This window comes from Ahaetulla prasina, chromosome 2, assembly GCF_028640845.1.
Source record: "Ahaetulla prasina isolate Xishuangbanna chromosome 2, ASM2864084v1, whole genome shotgun sequence".
NCBI lineage: Eukaryota > Metazoa > Chordata > Lepidosauria > Squamata > Colubridae > Ahaetulla > Ahaetulla prasina.
The window spans coordinates 54,190,851-54,211,059 of NC_080540.1; the positions used below are offsets into that span (position 1 = coordinate 54,190,851).

The 20,209-nt window shown below is 41.3% G+C and overlaps 1 protein-coding gene and 1 long non-coding RNA gene across 4 annotated transcripts; one reads left to right on the forward strand and one right to left on the reverse strand.

Moving 5' to 3' along the window:
* Window positions 1-1,916: 1,916 nt before the first annotated feature.
* On the reverse strand, window positions 1,917-13,834 carry LOC131189911 (uncharacterized). Its single transcript, XR_009153160.1, has 2 exons — window positions 13,699-13,834; window positions 1,917-2,789 (listed from the first exon to the last, which is right to left on the reverse strand). It is a non-coding gene; the product is annotated as an uncharacterized LOC131189911 (long non-coding RNA).
* Window positions 13,759-19,392, forward strand: LOC131189910 (uncharacterized). 3 transcript variants are annotated; one of them, XM_058166537.1, is made up of 2 exons: window positions 13,759-14,178; window positions 16,589-19,392. In XM_058166537.1, the coding sequence occupies exons 1-2, from the start codon at window positions 13,759-13,761 to the stop codon at window positions 16,982-16,984; spliced, it is 816 nt and encodes a 271-aa protein (XP_058022520.1). In that variant the 3' UTR covers window positions 16,985-19,392. The 3 variants fall into 3 exon arrangements, 1 of the variants encoding a protein (XP_058022520.1); XR_009153159.1 differs by lacking the exon at window positions 13,759-14,178 and adding an exon at window positions 14,238-14,372; XR_009153158.1 differs by lacking the exon at window positions 13,759-14,178 and adding an exon at window positions 14,856-15,176.
* The last annotated feature ends 817 nt before the right edge of the window (window positions 19,393-20,209 follow it).

Consider the following 20,209-nt stretch of genomic DNA (forward strand, 5'->3'; position numbering starts at 1 on the left):
CAGGAAGAACAACCGGTTTTCTAGATGAAAGTAAACGAAATATTTTTGTTTTTGACCATTTTGCAGTATGTGACCACATCCTTCCACTAAGGAACAACAAAACTAGGAACAGAGTAAAATCCAGAATTGTTTTATTTTTTTAAAAGAAGTGATGCACGAAAGTTTAAATAGCATGCTGAAAAGCAGCAATTATATCTGTACTCAGGAAAGAAGGGAAGTGGTTTAGGAAAAAGTTGGCCTTACTCAAAACAGAGAACACATTTTCTCCCCTTACAATTAAAGCTACAGGAAAAGATATGGAAACATCTTTCATATTGAGAAGATACCAACGCTCCTCTTCCCAGAAGTCCACCTCCTTCTCAACAGAAAAAGCAAGGAGAAGTCTTAAAAAGAGACCAGGTTGAAAAATCTTCAGATTTTTTTTATCTTCAAGTGAATGCAACAAATCATAAAGACTGGTTTCCAAACCACAATAGCTGAGTTCATGCAACACGTTTATCTAAAACCAAATGAAGCACATCTGTTACCACACTGTAAGACTCCTTATTTAGACACTTTTGGCATCTAACCCAGGAAGGTATATGGAATGGCATGGCATGGCATGGCATGGCATGGCATGGCATGGCATGGCATGGCATGGAATGGAATAATATGGCCGTGATGGCAAACCTATGGCATGCGTGCCAAAGGTGGTACACAGAGCCACATCGGTAGGCACGCGAGCATTGCCTTAGTTCAACTCTGGCACACATGCACTCGCCGGCCAGCTGATTTTTAGGCCTTCCACGCCCACTGGAAGTCTGCAAATGGACTGTTTCCAGCCTCTGGAGGGCCTTTGGCGGGGTGGGAAAGAGCCTTTCTAGGAGCCTGGGGAGAGTGAAAAATGGGCCTACCGGGCCCACCATGCCATCACATGCCAAAAGCAGGGGGAGTGTGGAAGGGTCATGTGCACATGCACAGGGGAGTGGGGCACATTGAATTATGGGTATGGGCACGCGAGCACGTAACCCCCCCCCCCATGCTCCCCATGCTTTTGGCACGTGACAGCAAAAAAGTTCACCATCACTGATATATGGAATGGGTCTTTTGCAGAAATGAAAAATCTGAAACACTTTAACTTCATCCACTTAATATGGTTTGCCTCCAAAGTCTTCAATATGGTCTTCCACCAAAGCCTTCAGCCTCTTCAGAATGATGTGCAAGCCCTAGTTACAGAGTGTCCATCCCTGGTTTAATCCATAACATAATTCTTCCACCCTAATAATGTTCTTGAGCTTAGATAAATTACTTTATTGTTGAATTGTTAAATGAATAAACATGCACTAATGCCATAGAGTTTGCTCCTAGAGTTCAGTCTTGCATAGAAATAAACACATTTTCAGTTGGTTTTCTGCAGTGCCAGCTGTGATAGCCAATGTCTTCCAACTGCTGAATGGAAAAAAAAACACTTTCTAGACCATTTTAATTTCTATCTAGTCATCCACTAACCCAAAGATTAATACAAAGGGAGCATTTCCAAAAACCTGCTGACTTAGTTGAACTCCCCTGACTGACATGCAAAGGTTGTTGTGTATGTTAGTTTAAGAGGAAACACCTATGATAGATTTAATTTGTTTCCATTAGAGGAAGCAATTAATCTTTATTACAGATGGTAAAAAATTGCACCCTAGCTCACAGCCTCCTAGATGGTACTGCTTATTTGTTTTTAAAACCAAGCTTCCTTCATTTATTTGTCAAATGTTCTCATATAGGCTATATTGTGTTTAAATCAAACTCATGAAAACCTAGGTATGATGACACACATATCAACAGAGGGAAAATGGTCATTTAATAATAGTACTTTTAGCAAATGTACCTCAAGATTCAGGATTATAGCTTCTTGCTCATATGTAAATTATACAAAAGGACAAAGAGTGTGCTATTCAGCTTCAGTGCCAGCTGCTACTTTTATTATTTAAGCTATAGGTCTACATGTAAATAGAATATTAGCCAATCATGATGTCACAGATGTCTGGAAAGCTTCAGTATGATAAAAAGTCAATAATAAAAGAAAATCAAACCATAAACATAAAAAAAACCACACACAAACTGCAGTATCTTTTTTAAACTGTGTGTATTCTTTAAAGGCAATATAGTTAACCCTTCCTTGCGTATTTCAAATAATTTTGAATTCAAAATAATTTCATAAAGCAGCATAAGATTTTCTACAGGCGTGCAAGATACAAATCTAACAAGTAAAACAAAATATTCCATCAGAAAGTCACCCTTTAGAAGAAGATCCTACGCACTCCCATTAGAACACATCATGGCTACCTGTAATTTGCTTGTAGCTAAATGGATAGGCAGGACTACACCTTAAACAAAAGTTGAGTGGAATAATAGTCCATTCTTGTTTGTTGAAGAAAGAAGAAAAGAGGTAGGGAAAGGAGAAGGCAACTACAGTCTTGATCCAAGGAAGAATTAAATCTCTCAGGCAGACCAGCACTTTCACTCTTTCATGACTAGATAGATTAATCCTCCTCCAGCCCATTACCCATGTCACCTGCAAGACTCGCAGAGCAGGACACTCCACACACTGTAATGACTGATGAGTTGCATGTGAAGATTGATGTTCAAGGCTAATAGCTACATGCTATTGGAAAGAGCCTTATTGTTTCTTTGCTCAAAATGCATGGGGTTACTTAGACACAAACCAGTCCTCTTCTCCAACGGTCTGCCTTCCAAATTTCTTGGTTTATTATTTCAAAACATTCCAAATGCATATTCTGGTTGTTGTGCCCCTGATACATCTGAAAAACAGCAGATGGGAAAAATTGCACAAATCAGTGCTCCTGCCCTCCATTCAACAGCAGTTCCTGGACTACAATATCCTGATTACGACAAAAGCAGGAAAATCTGATTCTGAATTATTGTTCCGAATTATTATCGCCCTGAATTTATTCTCAGTGCATATTCTGGGAAAGACTCAACCCATCCAATCAATTTACTTTAAAGTTTCTTCATCATTGATACACTAACAGAGTTACCATACACAGTTTATAGATCAACTATCTGAAAAGAGATTCCAACTCTCAGTTTTATTGGCTCAGATTTTATTGGCTTTACACCAATATCCCACTTCTTTTTCAAATGTTTCATAACATGATTCTGTCTCAGTTACTCTCCTGCCATTTCAATTTGGTACATAAGAAGTACGTCTATACCTTTCAAACTCTTAAAATGAGCTGTCTATTTCTTCCCTATAGTTACCAGTTGTTCTAAAGCAGCTTTCTTTAGTCTAATGCCCTGCAGATGTGCTATGCTACATTATGGGGTGCTGATTCCTTATGTCTAAGGGGCCAGGTTAGGGAAAGGCCATGAAATTCAATGGCCTGATTTGGGGCTGGTCCCTCTCAGAGGAAGCTCAATTCACAGACCAGTTGTTCCAAAGCTAAAATGGGGAGTGAAACATTTCTGAACAAGCTATGTAGAAAAAAGAAAGAAAAAGAAAGGAATAAGTAAATACGTTTAGGCACATTTAACATTAACATTATTGGCTCATATAATATTATCATGCTTTCACTTGTACCCTTGCAACAGAATCAAATGCACTTCTTCACAGTCCAGCATTTATATTATTATTTACATCACACTTCATGGTATCAGTACAAAACTACTGAACAGCTTATTTTTAAAAAAATACAAATTCATGCCAACACACAATTGGTTGGACAGTAGATTATTAGGTTATATCCCGCTTATTATTTATATAATTTTTAAGGTTAAACAATCCTTTTGCTTATCAAAAACTCTTTAAATCCTCTTAAACGGATGGGTAAAAGAATATCCCTACACCATTCTAAAGGCGTTAAATTAACAATTTAAGGCTTATAAATCAGAGCAATGCAGTACAAAAAGATTAACTTGCTCCCAATCACATTGTTCCCAACCCATCTATTAATACTGAGCCAGCTTGTAGCAGCAACTCAGTTCTGCAACCCATGACAAGATTTGCTCATAAAAAAAAATACACTTGCAATTCATGCCCCAGACACTCAGAAAATCTCATGCTAGTATAATCCTCTGCCCAAGATCCTGGAAAGCCAGGACTCAGATATACAGTACAAGGGTGAGATAAGTGGATTACTGATGTGCTTAGGAGTACAGCATAGGCGGTTTGCCATAACCACAATTTCTAGTGATGATAAGCAAGCATGACTTATCTAAGAGCCAGACATGGCTTCTGCTTCATTCAACAATCATCTCAAAGATTTTGAAATGAAAGTCATTTGCAAATGCAGTTACAAATCACAAGCTATGTTCAAACAATAAGATATATGCCGTGTTGAGCCTTAGTTCAATGTTTAAGACAGCTGAGTGGGTTCACAGTGGCATATTAAAACCATAAACCTTAATTTACAAATTACAAAGCCTGGGTTAGATATTAAGCCAAAATCAAGCAAATCTCTCTATGTGTTAGCAACCATGGCAAATCAAACTTTCAAATGGATCAGAAGTATTTGATTTTTCTCTACTGAAAGCTGATTTTTATTTTTTCTAAACGAATGCAGTCAAAGTACAATACATGCTGATTTTGCTTTGTCGGTGTAACTGTCAACAGCCTTAATGATGCAAAGAGTATATTTTAATATCTTTTGCTTTATTTTCTATGTACATCATGTAACTACCTGGAAGTAGTAAATTAGAATTGCACATGGGAAGGAACATATAATTTTTGGAAATCAAGTTACACTTCTAAAGACCAGAGCCAACTAAGCGAATTACAATAATAATGGACTAGTTAGGTAGCAAATTCATTTCTCCAATCCACCTCCTGCTCCCTCACTCATTTTAATATGTACCTAGGCCTGTGATGGCGAACCTATGGCAGGCATGCCAGAGGTGGCACACACTCTTATTATATAAATATACAAAATTCACTGTTTATCAAAAACGGTAGCATCCTCTTAAATCAATACATAAAATCAAAATTATCCCTACAGTAAAGGGGTTAAATTAACAATTTCTCTAAGACTTACAAACCAGAGCAATGAATTATGCAGTACAAAAAGACTAATTTGCTCTCAATTACATTGTTCCCATCTCATCTATTAATATTGAGACAACTTGCAGCCACTCAGTTGCTCAACCCATGACTAAATCTCAAGTCAGTACAGGCCACATATAAATTAAAAATTAGCTTATCCAGTTCACATTCAGTACTATACTTTTGGTTTATCACTGTTTTATTTATGTTGAAAAAGACTTCCATAAAATCCCTCAGAAAGGATGTTCCATACCTGTTCTTTTTTGCATTTAGGATCTCATCTGGGTCTCTTTATGTATGGGATCTAATTCTGCATAGCAGTATTTTTTAGGACAGGCAGTCCTTGACTTACATCCATTCATTCAGTGACCATTCAAAGTTATGACAACGCTGAACAAAGAGATTTATGATCAATGCCAGAAGTTAAGGCCACTGCAGCATTCCTGTGGTCATGTGAACAAAATCCAGATGATGGGCAGTACTTATAATTGCAGGGGCCCTGAAGTTTCCCCCGCCACTCATCTCTACCCACATCTATGACCTTTTGCTCCCTGCCGGACAGCACTCAACCACATCAGCTCGCCTTTGCAATTTCTTGCTGTCCCCTGCTGATGAGGCATGCCCGGCCATAATAAGCTGGCTTCACACAGAAAAAAAAACTGGGGGGGAGCTCAAAACAGGACAGAGTATACCAAATCACCTCTTTCTGCCATGTTTCTGGACCTTATGGGGCTGGCCTTGCACTGCAAAAAAAATGGGAAGTAGCCTCTTTCTTAGACCACAAAACCAGCCCCAGCTCTACGCAGGAACTCTTTGTAAAGCAGTGTTTTGTTGCTTAGCAACCAAAATTCCAGTCCCAATTGTGGTTGTAAGTTGAGGATTATCTGTATAGCATCTAATGGTTATTATACACCATTATTTAGCTTCACGTATGTTCCCAACACAAACAGATCAAAAAGCTGATGATTATCATCATATTTGTCACAGCCTTGTTAAACGCCTCCAAGACCATAAACTAGACTGCTATGTTGGCTCTTATCCATTCTACAGGGCATATTCTAAAGCGCTCTGATTTTGACCCCAAGATCATAAAATGCCTCTGTTTCAAGGCAATAGAAACAATATGTGTAGTGGTGCTTAAAAGTTTGTGAACCCTTTTGAATTTTCAATATTTCTGCATAGATTTGACCTAAAACAAGTTAAACCAAAACAGTTAATGGGAACAAATGAGAACAAACCTACCACAAAGTCTGGACCAATTGTTATTTCCATTCAGCATATACAGGAATTTGAAACCGATTATTAGTTTTGATTTCAATTTCCATCCCACATGAACCAAGGTATAAGAAGGAATGTGTTGTGGCTCCAGCACACACACACACACGGGCCTGGCCCCCTGCCAGAAAGTGACTCAGAGAGTGAGGGGGAAGGGCCATCGGAGCTCCCCTCTGCAGGGCCGGCCTCTCTGGCTCAGCTCCAGGAGCCAGAGGCAGGTCAGGTGGAGGAGGTGACGAGGCCTATGTCACCTGTATCTCCCCCTGCCCAGACGACGCTTCCAGACCCAGCTGTGGACAATCAGTCCTGGTTAGATGCCAGTTTGTGTAGACAAGAGAGGCGGGACCAACAAAAGAAGAGGTGGGGCAAACCTAGAGAGTGTTGAGTCACGGAGCCACACCCCACAGGGTATAAAAGCAGGAGGGGCTGCTCTACTACTTCATGACGGACAAAACAAACTGACTGAAGAAAATTTGAGCTGAACTATTTGACTGAGCATTTGGCCTGGATTACTGTTTGTTCCTGACTTCCTGGTTGCTCCGGTAACGAGCTTCTGTGACTCCAGCATCAGGGAAGATAAAGAAAACCTTGGCAGACGTTTGCTGGTCTGCTGCCAGAGCTGATAGCTGCCATGGACTAAATTGCTGGCTAATTGAGTCAGTTCACATGTCTCCCAGACTGAGGTTGGGGGGGACAGAACAGAATGCCTGTTTGATGCATTTGTGATGTCTGGGTATCATCTGAAAGCCACAGAACATATGACTCTCACTTCTCCTTTGGGTTTATAATCTTCAGTTTTCCTTTGCTTTACAGACATGAAGAGGTCGTGAACGCAAGGATTGGTCATAAAATCACTTTTTCATCACTATTGTAACTGCAAATTGTTGCTAAACAAGGCAATCCCTAAACTATCATTATTTGTTATGTAATGTTATACATCATAATAAGACTTAATATCTTAGGTATCATATGAGTCATAATTTAACCCAAGATTAAAACAAATCACTTAGTAGCACAAATATGAACCCAGAGTAAGAGAAGAGCAGGCAGAGCTGAGTCAGGGTGGAGTTAAGCGCATCATCAGCTTAGTGTCACTATGTTGCCACAAGCAATCCAAGTCCAGCCCACCAGTAGTAGGTTTCATTTACCTTCGCTTCTGGTTTGCTATTGGGAGTGCACACATGCGCAGAGTGTCCATGATAACATCCAGGTGAGTGGGTGGAGCCTCCTGCCACCCGCTGCCATCGCTACCGGATCAAGTGATCCGGTCTAAACCGGGAGCATTTCATCCCTGCTTACCTCCCATTTGAACTAAACAAACTGCCTTCTGAAAAGAACTGTACTTGATTGTACAAATTGATTTGTATTAGATTATCACTTGTTTATAAGTTTGGGTGAATCCACACTAAAACATCTGATTATGTGTATGCCAGGAAATAAATGAATAAGAGCAAAATGTGCCCTTTCAAGAAAACAATTAAAGCTTCCCTGCACAAGTGTTCCTCTATTTTACACTGGAATTATCAGCTACACTGTAATTTGGGGGCAAAGGTTTGCAACTCCACAGGCTAGAAACATTATGTAACTATTACTTTAATTGTTCCCACTCCTGATATTTAGTTTCACCTTTTAAAGAAAAAAAAATAGCATGAGCTTGTGAGCACTGAAAACTAATTAACTTTTTTACTATCTCAAAGTCACAGGAAAGCATTTGATCATCTCATTTAATCTATTGCTAGCAAGGAGGGACTCCTCCTATAACCTCCAAGAGTGGGTCCTTCCTAAAAAATTTTCTCTGACAATCAAGCTGGAGAGCGGGGGTGGGGGGATCTAGCCTATCTTGGCTGGTTGTTTCCAGCATCTCTTTCCCTTGTCCCCCAAGGTCATCCACACATCCCATCACAAATATTTGTTTTGATATTAAGCATGAACTAAGCCTTGTCTTAATTACAGAGTTCTCTCTGCCATTATTATTATTATAATTGATATTATTATAGAGCCACTTGATTGTAAGACGGGTGGATGTATAAATAAGTATGAATGAGTAATTATTATCTTTCACAACAATGCAAAGTCCCAGCTGCCCATTCTTTAGCTCAGAATTCCCAAAGGTTTCTGGCTTTGTGGACCAGTGGAGTGGGGGAAGGAGAAGAGGGGATGGTTTTGCATGAGTGGCTGGCAAGCACAGGTTGGGGTCCCCTGCTTTAGCTGGTGTTGAAACAATGTGGCCTTTTGCAACTGACGTGGAAATTTTCTCAATGCGCAGATTAATAATGGTGTCCAAGTTTTTTTTTTATATGGGACCCAGTGTCCCAATAATTACTGAGACCATCATAGCCAGTTTGTTTATTTAATTTCTATAGCCACCTGTTGTGACCCAGGCCCAAGTGGGTAGTATTAAATGCAATCAGTTCAAAAACAAACAGACTTTATTAGAATAGTCCACACTAAACCAAAACAAATTCTTCATAACACAATTCTTCAGTCTTATCACCAACCTTGGTCTAATTAGGCAAACTGCCAAATGCTTTTCTTGGCAAAAGTTCAAAAGCAGAAAGCGCTGACAAGAAATAAATGCAGCAAGACAAGGAGCAAGTCTATCAATGTTGTTTTCCGACAAAGCGCCCAAGACCCGTTGCTGGTCTTTTAAGCCTTATGGGAGGGGCCAATTATCTCCTGGCCTTACTTCCAAGTCGTCTTTTTTGCTTTAGCTGCTCTTGCCTTCTGGCAGCTGTTCTCATGGGTGCATTAGGAACAGGCTCCTCCTGTTCCTCTGCCTTACTACTGTCAGCCTCTGGAGGCTACGGAATCTGCACATCACTCCCAGAGGGCCTTGGCCCATCTCTGCCTCTGACACAGAGCCCTCATCCAGGCCTTCCCCAGCCTCCAGGACTGGCCCATGTTCTTCTTCAGCCTCATCACTGTCCGACTCGGCTGCCAGCTCGGCAGGTTGCTGGCAGACCACAACACCACCTAACTAAACCTGGCCATTTTTACAATCCAGTGGATCTAGATCTCTTACCCCTTATCAGAGGGAATGATTGTATTACATCATTCTAAAAACTTACTATCCAAATTGCTATTTTCCGTGGCATAAAGAAAGTTTCTAAGATCTTCCTTCTTAAATCTGTAAGTAAAGCTGGTGGGGAGAAGGCAAAAGTATTCACAGATTCCCTGCTAATCAGATGAAGTCACTTTTTTGGAGTCTCAACATCCTAAATCTTGATAATCTAGTGTATTATTGGATTAAGGGCTTTTATATGCTTTTATAGTTCTCTTCCCTGTTGTAAATAGCAATAGCACTTAGACTTATATACCACTTCACAGTGCTTTACGGTCCTCTCTAAGTGGTTTACAGAGTCAGCAATATTGCCCCCAACAATCTGGGTCCTCATCTTACCAACCTCAGAAGGATGGAAAGCTAAGTCAACCTTGAACTAATGAACTTTGTTTTTACAGTTTTAATAAAACTGTATAATCTACCACAGAACTGAAATTATTACACTGGTCAAAAATAAATAACCAGGTGTAATTCGAAAAACTATGGGCAGGTCAAGCAGTTGGAAGTCCTGACTAGGATTTAGTCTTTATTCTTTACACATACAACATTTCTTAGACATAAAACTGGTTTCTTTGCAATGATATGGTGAACAGAAACTCACAGACTAGGGTTCACACATCTCTCTAATGCTGTTTGTTTAGCTTGGCTTCGAACTACATAAGAGCCAAGCTATTGTGTGAAAACACTGTTGCAGTTCTGAAATGATAAGTGCATAATGCAAATTAAGGCCCTTATCTGGAGACAGCCAAGGATAGCTACAAGCCAATTTGTTTCTCGTTCTTTCTTGTCAACTGAGAAAGCAACACAAATACAATGAACCAACAGCTGCTGTCTATCCATTTGTCTGGAGAACAAATGGAGAGAAGTTACATGTTGAGTGGTCAATACGAATGAAGGATATTTATACAGCAGTCTAGATATTATATTGAAGATGTAAATCATGTATCTTAGCTGCCCACAATTTGTTGCATAATTTAAGGTCTTCACATTTTTAATGAGTTTTCACATTGGGCTAACCCATAATTTACTTATATTGTATACTTTAATTGTATACTTTAATCTACCAGTTCTAGACTGATTCAATTCTAGATACCAAGATTGAGAGCAAAAGAAGAAGGGGATGACAGAGAACGAGTGGCTGGATGGAGTCACTGAAGTAGTTGGTGTGAGCTTAAATGGACTCTGGGGGATGGTAGAGGACAGGGAAGCCTGGAGGAACCTTGTCCATGGGGTCATGATGGATTGCACACGACTTCACAACTAACTACCAACTCTATAATGCATCAATAAACAGTAAAAAAAACAATCCACAACAAACATAACTAATAACTTTTAAAATAAGTTCTTGATATATATTCAACATCTATTAGAATAATCCTCTTTGGTTACTCCTCTAAAATCATGTAATTTGTTTGACTTTGATTAAATGTAGACTGTGAAGCCAACTAGTATGGCTTATAAATCATGATTTACAACCACTGTATAAATCCCATCTTGCTTTTATCTGCTCTTCCTACAAGATATCACTACTATAGATCACAGACAAGAAGAGGCTGGATCAATTTTTGAAAGAAGCATAATTATCTTTCATAATAAGATTGTGGCTCAATTGTCTCAATAACTCCAATTTGAATACTTTTCTTTTTAAATTCAGCTCACATTTCACACATCATGGAAAACTATCAGCTTCAGTAACAACAATAAAGGAAAATGAAGTCTGCTAAAATTGCTCAGAAATAAGGGTACATTCATACCCACATTGTCCTGCTAAAAAAAAAAACATTTTAGTATTATTATTTACTGCAAGAAAAAAAGTACTTTTTGGAATTCTTTCCTCTCTGACAAATATTAATAAGGAAAAAGGCTACATTAGGCTACTGAATCGTAAAGCACTGTGATATAAACATTGCCCAAATTATGCACAATCAGATGATATGTGATGCAGAACAATCTGTTATGGCATCCAGTCACCAAAATGCAGAACACAAAAACAGAGGCCAGCAGTTCTTTCCCTCAATCTGGCACTTACTTTACTATTCCAAGTTGCAACCTGATTCACTGAAAGCACCTAAAATATGCTCAGGAATACTTAATACTGATAAACTGATCCTAAATTCTACAGTTTTATTCAATGGTTGAATAATGTCAGGTGGAATTTCCGATTGTGTTCTGCTAATACACTATAAATTGGATATGTCTCTCTTCTCAGAATTAAACATACAACAAGTAAAATAGACCACAGAGGAGAGGAATATATAAACACATTTGTGGAAAGTACATTGCAGGCCACTGAGTAACTTGTCTATAAAGCAACCACTAAGACCTGTTTTGGCCAGAGCAGATTAAGAATTTTCCTGAAGGAACTACTACAGGATATCTAGGAACAATTATGAATGATAGTATGAGGTTATTAGCTTTTGAAAATATAATACCGCCCCTCTGCTTAAATCAAGAGGCACAACAGTAAATCCAGAATTATCTTCTGGTGTCTCAGGGAATTAATATAGAACTACATTCAGCAGAGAGTCAGAAATCTATATCAAAAACCTAGTTTGTAACCAGAAGAATTTGGATTCTAATTCCAATAATTCCCTATCCGTGTGGCTGAATATTTCAGTAATTAATTACTATCCAGAGCATCCCAGCTTGGAGAAAGACACTCTAGTACAAAGATAAGCATTGCTTCAAAACAGCTGAAATTCAGAAGTGACTTAGACCTTGAGAATTAGTGTCAAATCTTCCAGGTGGCATGTATAAGGTTCATATACCATCCTGAGTTTGCCGAGTAAATTATAACCAGGTAGCTTGCCCAGTAGATTCTATCAGGACCTTACATGCATATCAAGGCCTTAAATTCTGAATTTTTGTGAAAATATTCTGAATTATTCAGATGAAAGCATGCACCCAGTTTTGCAAGTTATAGTTTACCACACTAAGTAATATTCCTACATTAAGCATCAACCACCGGACTCTGAAACAGTGTTGTGAGATCACTTTGCAAACCGACTCACTCCCATCTCCATCTGGAAATCTCTTTTGCATAAGCACTGCCCATTCCATAATTTTTGCATGCAAAACTAAACCTTCTCTATTCTTTCAAAATTACTCCAGCAAAAAAAAAAAATATCTGTGAATTAGGAAAGCAGCACTTGTACTGCACTAGTTCTACAGCAAACACTCAAGGGCAAGGAGCAGATTCAGCACCATGCTTACATTTAAGCTACTAATGGGTCTCACCTATGGATGGGGAGTGAATACTGAAAAAGTATTTCTTTTTTTAAATGTTACCTTAAAACAAAAACAAAACCGGCAAAGCCAAACCAAGAAAGGAGCCTATCTTGTGGGTTTTCTACTGTGTCAAGAGTGTTGCATAACAGGGAAAAGGAAAAAGGTGACTGATAGTAGGTTACAGCCAACCTATTTAAGTCAAGCTTTAGTCCAAGAAGGTATTTGGGGTACTGAAACCAGAATGCAGCCAGATAGACTAGTTTCCCCAACATACACCCTCTCTTTATGCCCTGTAGCAGAGAACACTCCCTTCAAAATCTCACACGGGAGCAGCACTTCCATTCCCAGTGTTGTATGACTTTCAGAGCCCGTAGCAAAGATCACAAATCGGGGAGGGAAAAGGCCACAGATTCTGAAGACTGCAACCTTAAAATGCGGACAGTTCCCAGTCTCTCCTCGGCACACGGGCTTTCATCGGCGTTTAATGTGGCATCACCAGCCGCCGCTTTTTTCTGCAAGCAGCCTCCATAGGGGGAAGATGCAAGCCCTACACGCCTACGTCTCCGGCAAAGGCTCGATGCAAAACGAGCCTCCAGGCGTAATCTATGGTGTACGCACCACAGATGGCTGCCCCCCCACACCAGCACCACCACTACCACGCCTGCCCTGAAACGGGGCTTCCATCAAAAAGACGGCACCAGCCCTTTTTTTTTTTTTTTTTTGCTTTTTTTCCCCCCAAGCCAGGAAAAAGGCGGCGAGAGAGAGCGAGGCTTGGCCGTCGAGAAGAGCTCATGACCCGAGAGCCCCCCCTCCCCTCCCCGAGCCACCATTCACACAACTGCAATGCAGCTTTTACTACCCTGCCTTTCCTCCCCCCCCCCCCACTTTCCCGCGACACAGCGCCCGACCTCTGGGCATCGGCAAGTCCCGTTTCGCTGACACCCCCCAGTCCCCCCCTCTTTCCTCCTCCGTGCCCGGTGCCTTCCCACAGCGAGAACAGAGGTAGAATAAGATACAGGACAATGAAGGGACCGGAGGAGGAGGAGGAGGAGGAAGAAGAAAAGGGGAGAAAGCTTGAGAGGAGGGGGAGGGGGAAAGCCAGACTCACCTTTCACTTGAGTTTCATATTCCGCGATAATCTCTTTGTCTTTCTTGAACTTTGCTTGAGATGACATCTTTGGGGGACAGCGCTGCTCTGCTCAGTTGCTCAGTCCGCGCGGGCGAGCCGGAATTTTCGTTTCCTCCTCCTTCGCCCGCTGCTCTCGCCTCCGATTCCCCCCGAAGCGCACTCCCGCCGCTCGTCCTCCTTTTTTTTTTTTCCTCCTCCCCCCTCCCTGAGCCCGATCTACTCCGTAGGAGCGAAAGAGAGAGAGAGAGAGAGAGGAAAAAGAGAGTAGCTCAGCAAAGAGAAGAAGGGCAGTTTCTCCCCTCTCCTTCGGCCAGCCGATTCCCCAGCATTTGCCTTCGGGCCAGCTTGGAGGCAAGGCTGGGAGAACCTGCTGGGAATGCTCGGGAGCCGCTGCCGCCGGCGCTGAGAAGCGGGGTGAATGGAAGGGAGGAGCGAGGAGGGTGTGTCACCTGCACCCAAGTAGGCTTCGACGAGGAAGGGGGAGCGTGAGGGGGGGGGAAGAGATTTGTCTAGAGAAGAAGAAAAAGACGCCGATAAATAAATCGATAAATAAAAGCCGAGCGCCGGAAGCTCCTCCGCGGAAAAAAGGCTTGCAAAGGAGAAGCGGAGGAAGCGAAGGGAAAACTCAGGCTCCTCCTCCGTTTAGCATATAGGTAGTATAACGCCGCGGCTGAGGAGGAGAAGCTCGGGGTGGGGGGAGCCGCAAAGAGCTCGCGTTGCGCCGTCTTCCTCTTCCCGGCCAACTTAAGGCGGGCTGCCGAGAAGGCAGCGGCTGAGGGTGTTTAAGCGTCTCTCGCGCGGGAGAGCTGCCGCCTTCTGACGGGCAGGCTTGAATGAAGTTGGCCCCCGCGTCACGCACCGAGCCAAAAGGCCCGCCTTCCCCTTATTTTGCAACAACTGACACATTGTGGGCTTACGGGGGCGTTTGAAGTCGCTTGCGAGGGGAGGGCCGGGGCAATAGTGTTCGGGCCGAGGCGGCGTGCGCGCAAGGGCGAGACGGGGCGGAAGGGAAAGCTCTGCGGAAGCTTTGGGGTGCGCCGGGAGCCGGTTCTCCTCTTTTTTGCAAGTCGAGTGACACCCGTGACTCGGGACACAGCGCCGTCCGAGGGAAAAAGGCCAGAAGGGAGCGGGGGGTGGGGTGTCTCTTTCTCCTTCAAATCGCCATTCCAAGATTGTTCACTCTCGGAACGGTCTTGTAACCTGGCGACCTCGAGTGAAGTTTTGAGAGGAAAAGGGAGGCTTAATCAAACTCTACGCGCTCCACGGAGACTTCCCATCTGAATGCCTTTCATCCCCCTGTTGTAACCAACTTTTGAGGCTGCTTGCTCCGTATGCGGAGCCGCGCTTTACTGCAAAATCAGGTTCCGCGATCTTTTGGGACCGATGATCGTTCCCTGTAAGGCCTCAAAGGGCACGGCTACTCAGCACTGTTGAAACACAGGGCGATTTACTTCTAGGTAATTATGAACCGAATCGCAGTCTTGGCCTTACTACATCCATCTTGTGGCTGTCTTTGCAGACTTAAATGAATCGTGCTTTGCTCCAGTTTGATGGATTTCCTTAGATACAGTGCTAACCAATAAACCGATCAAGCAGATCAGGCTTCCAAATCCGACAATGTCTTTGGTTTCAGGATCAGCATGCAAACATCCTATTTACCAGAAGCTGAAGTTGAGACGTAACTTAGTACTGAAGCAGGGTGTGCTTTGCCCTGCAGGTCTATTGAAGAAACAGTAGGTTTCTCAGATAAGAAAGCATAATATATAATCCATCACTAGCTGGGTTCGTCAATTGTGCTAAGCCAAAATCCATAAAAGAACATAATGCAGTGCTTGAAATTGGTCAGTGAAGGCTGTGGAGTGGATCCAAGGAAAAAGTGGAATTTGAATCATCTAATAGGGATGAGTTGGAATATAAGATATTGTTAAATCAATCAATCAATCAATCAATCAATCAATCTAAACCAAGAGTGTCAAACTCAAGGTCCGCAGGCCAGAGCCGGCCCACGATGTGATTACATCTGGCCCGCAGAGCTGCACTGGAGACAGTGAAGGACCGGCCCAGGCCTGCCAGGCAGTCATCTATAACTTGATGGCGACCATCTGGGCCAGAATGCGGTGAGCCTTAGATCCATGGGGAAGCTCTGGAGCCAGCAGGGAGTCACCTCAGCCCCGCCCCCTGGTCACTTGACACCTCCTGTGTGCAAGCCCAGCGGGTTCACTGTGTTTCAGGCCAGTCGGCCGCCATCAACTTATAAATCAGCGCCATGCCCACCACCAGTACCTCCATGGCCTGCTCGCCAGCCTGGTCTTGGAGCCCATGCAGCTTCCCTTTCACTGGGGACCATCCCTATCCCATCCCAGGTGGGAAAGCCACAACTGTGGTGCCAATCTCTTCCCCCTCCCCTCATCCTTTCCTGAGTGCGGAGGAAGGAAGTAGATAGGAATGAGAAGAAGGAAGGGAGGAAGAAAAGGAAGGAAGGAAGGAGATGGGAATGAGAAGGACATTTTGTCATTTTAAGAGTTCTTTCATGTAAATTTCATAACCTCGGGTACCATGAAAGGAAGCAAGAATTGCATGTGGCTCTCACAACCCCTTCACAAGTTGCCCTCAACCTGGAATTTTTAATGTGACAGAAAAGGGATTATATAGGAGGGAACAGTTAGATTGTAGTTGCATTCAGTGAATGGAGTTTAACTTTTATGAAATGAAATGTAGTTTCATTGTGCTTGGCCCATTTCTTAAAGATGCAGCTCTGGCATAGAGAGAAACTACAGGTAGCCCTCAATTTACAATAATTTGTTTAGTGAACAAAGTTACAATGCCATAGAAATGACATGACCATTTTTCTAACTTATGACCATTGCAGGATCCCCATGGTCACATGATCAAAATTCAGAACTTGGCAACTGGCATGTATGACTGCTGCAGTGTCCTGGAGTCATGTGATCACCTTTTGCAACCACACCTGGAATACTGCATCCAGTTTTGGTCACCACATTACAAGAAAGATGTTGAGACTTTGGGAAAAGTGCGAAGAAGAGTAACTAAGATGATTAAAAGCCTGAAAACTAAAACATATGAAGAATGGTTGGAGGAATTGTGCATGGCCAATCTAGAGAAAAGAAGAACGGGGTGTCATGATAGTAGTATTCCAATATTTGAGGGGCTGCCTCAAGGAAGAGAAGGGTCAACTTATTTTCCAAAGCACCAGAAGGCAAGACAAGAAATGGTGGATGGAGTGGAGAAGGAGGAGAGGAAGTAGTAAAGTGAAGCAGATGAAGGAGGGAAAGTAGTAGAGGGTAGAGAGGGAGGTTGTGAAGAAAGGAAGCGGCAATCGGGCAGGCCTGAATCAGTAATAAATAAAAATTAATGATTAATGATGGATAATAGTTTGTACATAAATATGATGTTGGAAAATGGAAATAAAAAAAATATTTATAAAAAAAAAAGAAATGGTGGATGGAAACTAATCAAGCAGAGAAGCAACCTGGAATTAAGAAGAAACTTCCTAACGGTGAGGTCAATTAACCAGTGGAACAGCTTGCCTTCAGAAGTTTTAGGGGCTTCATCACTGGAAGCTTTTAAGAAAAGACTGGACAACAACCTATATGAAATGGTATAGGATCTCCTGCTTGAGTAGGAGGTTGGATTAGAATACCTCCAAAATTCCTTCCAGCTCTATTCTGATTGATTGACCTTCTGACAAGCAAAGTCAATGGGGAAGCCAGATTCACTTAACAACTGTGTTACTAACTTAATAACTGCAGTGATTCACTTAACAACTATGGTGAGAAAGGTAATAAAATGGAGCCAAACTCACTGAACAACTGTCTTGCTTAGCAACAGAAATGTTGGCCTCAATTGGACTTATAAGTCAAGGACTACCTCTATAGCCTTTGCCTTAAAATGATATGCACCTCTTTGAATTGGGTGAGAACTCTACATGTTATGGCTTTGTTTCATCCACTCTTCATCTGAGCATATGGCCTACTAACCAACCGTAGGCCACATGGCTTTGTATGAGCTACATAAGATGTGGAAGGAGAAGAAGAAAGGAAAGATGGTCTGTAAGAAATGCCAAGAACAACAAATAGAAGCGACCAAAAAAAGGAGAGTAAGATCCATCCATGCCAGTTAAGTATTAAGACTGAAAAATGGCATGATTTGTTTGCAAAGACCTAAACAGTAATGCAGTTCAGCCGTATGCTTACACCAAAATAAAACACTAGAGTTGGTTTAATCCATAGTAAATACATGTAGAACTTACATTTGACTTAACATTACTTAGGTAAGACTTAAGTTCTTCCAGATATTGCAGAGTAACTTCATTCAGTATTTTAGAAAGTTAATACGTTTTTATTGTGTGAGTATGAGGCCAAAATGAGTGCATATTCTCAATACTACCAATAATAATGAAAGATGCATTAATATACAATATTTGATTATATAGTGAAGTGTGCATGAGCATTTGATGTTTATGGAAACCATGGGCACATTTGAATTTTTTGGATTGTGTCCAATATATGAAACATATTCCAGGAAAGCAGATCTGTGTTATATCCATTTCTAAGACATGCATAGTATACTGGTTTGCTTCGACAGCCATTTTGAGTTATGATACCATCACTGTCTTAGCATTTCCATCCTTGCTGTAATGTTTGCTGAATATTTAATTACAACAAAGAGCAGGAATATTACATTGCCTTATAAACAGCAAGTCATACATGGAAGATCATTGCCTCTTATTAAAATAGCCATATGCTTGCAAACTAAAAATATTTTGCAGTCTAGAGCAACTTATTTAGTATCTGGCTCTACATATATTGTGTTTGGTTTGTGAAATCAAACATAATACTGGTTTTATTTTTATTTTACTTTTGATGGTGCTGACCTGTAAGAGCTTTTTTGTGTAGTGGTGTCATCCCCCCCCCCCGCCATTATCCACTAGAAATAAAACATTTTATTACTTTAGTTGGCGTTTAGGCAGGTGGTGAGTGTTCGTTTTTTAACTATTTTTGTGTTTCATAACTTATGCTGATGATTTTTTTTAGCCTTCAACTAAGTAGTATGTGATATAGAGGGGTATGTTTTTATCAATAATGTATATTATGTAGCTTTTATTACCGTCACCACTGAATATGCAGTACTTGATATGTAATACAAAATATTTTAAGATAAGTAAATAATTCATGGCATTTTTTCTCTGAGCAGTTCAGATTTTTTCCCCTCTCTACCCATGCTATCTTCTCTCTCCCTGGCAATTCAACCAAGGTCACCCCTGAGTTTCAAATAATTTATTCTTGAATTAAAGAAGGTGTTAAGAGAACTGACCCAAATAAAGAACTATTCCTTAAACAAAAGACTCTTAAGTTGAAGGCTATTAAAGAAATTTGGATTTCTACAAAGGAACTGGTTTTGTAGGTCAAGTAAAGCAGTGTTTAACATTAAATATTCCCCATTTCAGTGCTCCAGTTAAAACTTATGAAGATCACTGATACTATATTAGTTCCATGCTCTCAATCACATGTTCACTGCAATTGCCTAAAGGGGAGAAAAAAACATCATATGCCTATAGCTGTATGGGCATGAATCCAGAACTCAAAAATATAAATGCAAAACCATGGACTTGGGGGATTTGGTCTTATGGATGAGGTTGAGTTTAAGGTTGCAGGGAAGTAACGTTATTATGGTTGTGACATATGGTGGGGGACAAGTACAGGTCACTTTCAGGGAAGACAAAATTGTTGTCTTATACCAGAACCAGTGGGGTGAGAAGCATGCCCAAGGCCTGTGGGTACTTTATGGGTCAGAATGGGGGGACATGGATGAGGAGGGGCCATTGCCATCCCTGCAATCGGTCATAAGGGGGAATCCCCCAAAATTTTGTACACATGAGCGCAGGGGTCCTGCAGTAGCTGCAACTTCAAAACCAGGTTGTAAGTAACATGGAGGGAGTGGTCCTTCATAACCATTGTAAATAAGTCTAGGACTACCTGTATAGCCATCTCAGTAATCTAGTCTCCATGTGGAGTTCATGTTCTGGTACAGTCTACTTACTGGGGCTGACACCAGCTGATATTTTACATATATTTCGTAGCCAGCTTCTGACAAATAGAGTCAATGGAGAAGCTGGCAATAAAGTCTTAAATCACGATCACATGAAGTCTTGTTTAATAACTCTGGGTGATTTGACCATAGCACAAGTGATGCCGTAACTCCATTGTGGTTACTTGATGTCCCGCTTACTGACTGCATTGTTTAGCTACCAAGTTGCCAGTCCCAATTGTGATTGTTAACCGAGTATTACCTGTAACCCAATGTCTCCTCCTAAACATGCTACGTTGTTAAAGTTTTTCCTTCTTCATCAGCCTAGAATTATCCACTATTCTTATTTCATGAATAAGAGTCGCTCGGGAAAAACTATAGGGAAGAACGTTACTGATCAAATTTGTGGCTATGTTACAATAATAAATTATGGTTTGTTTTA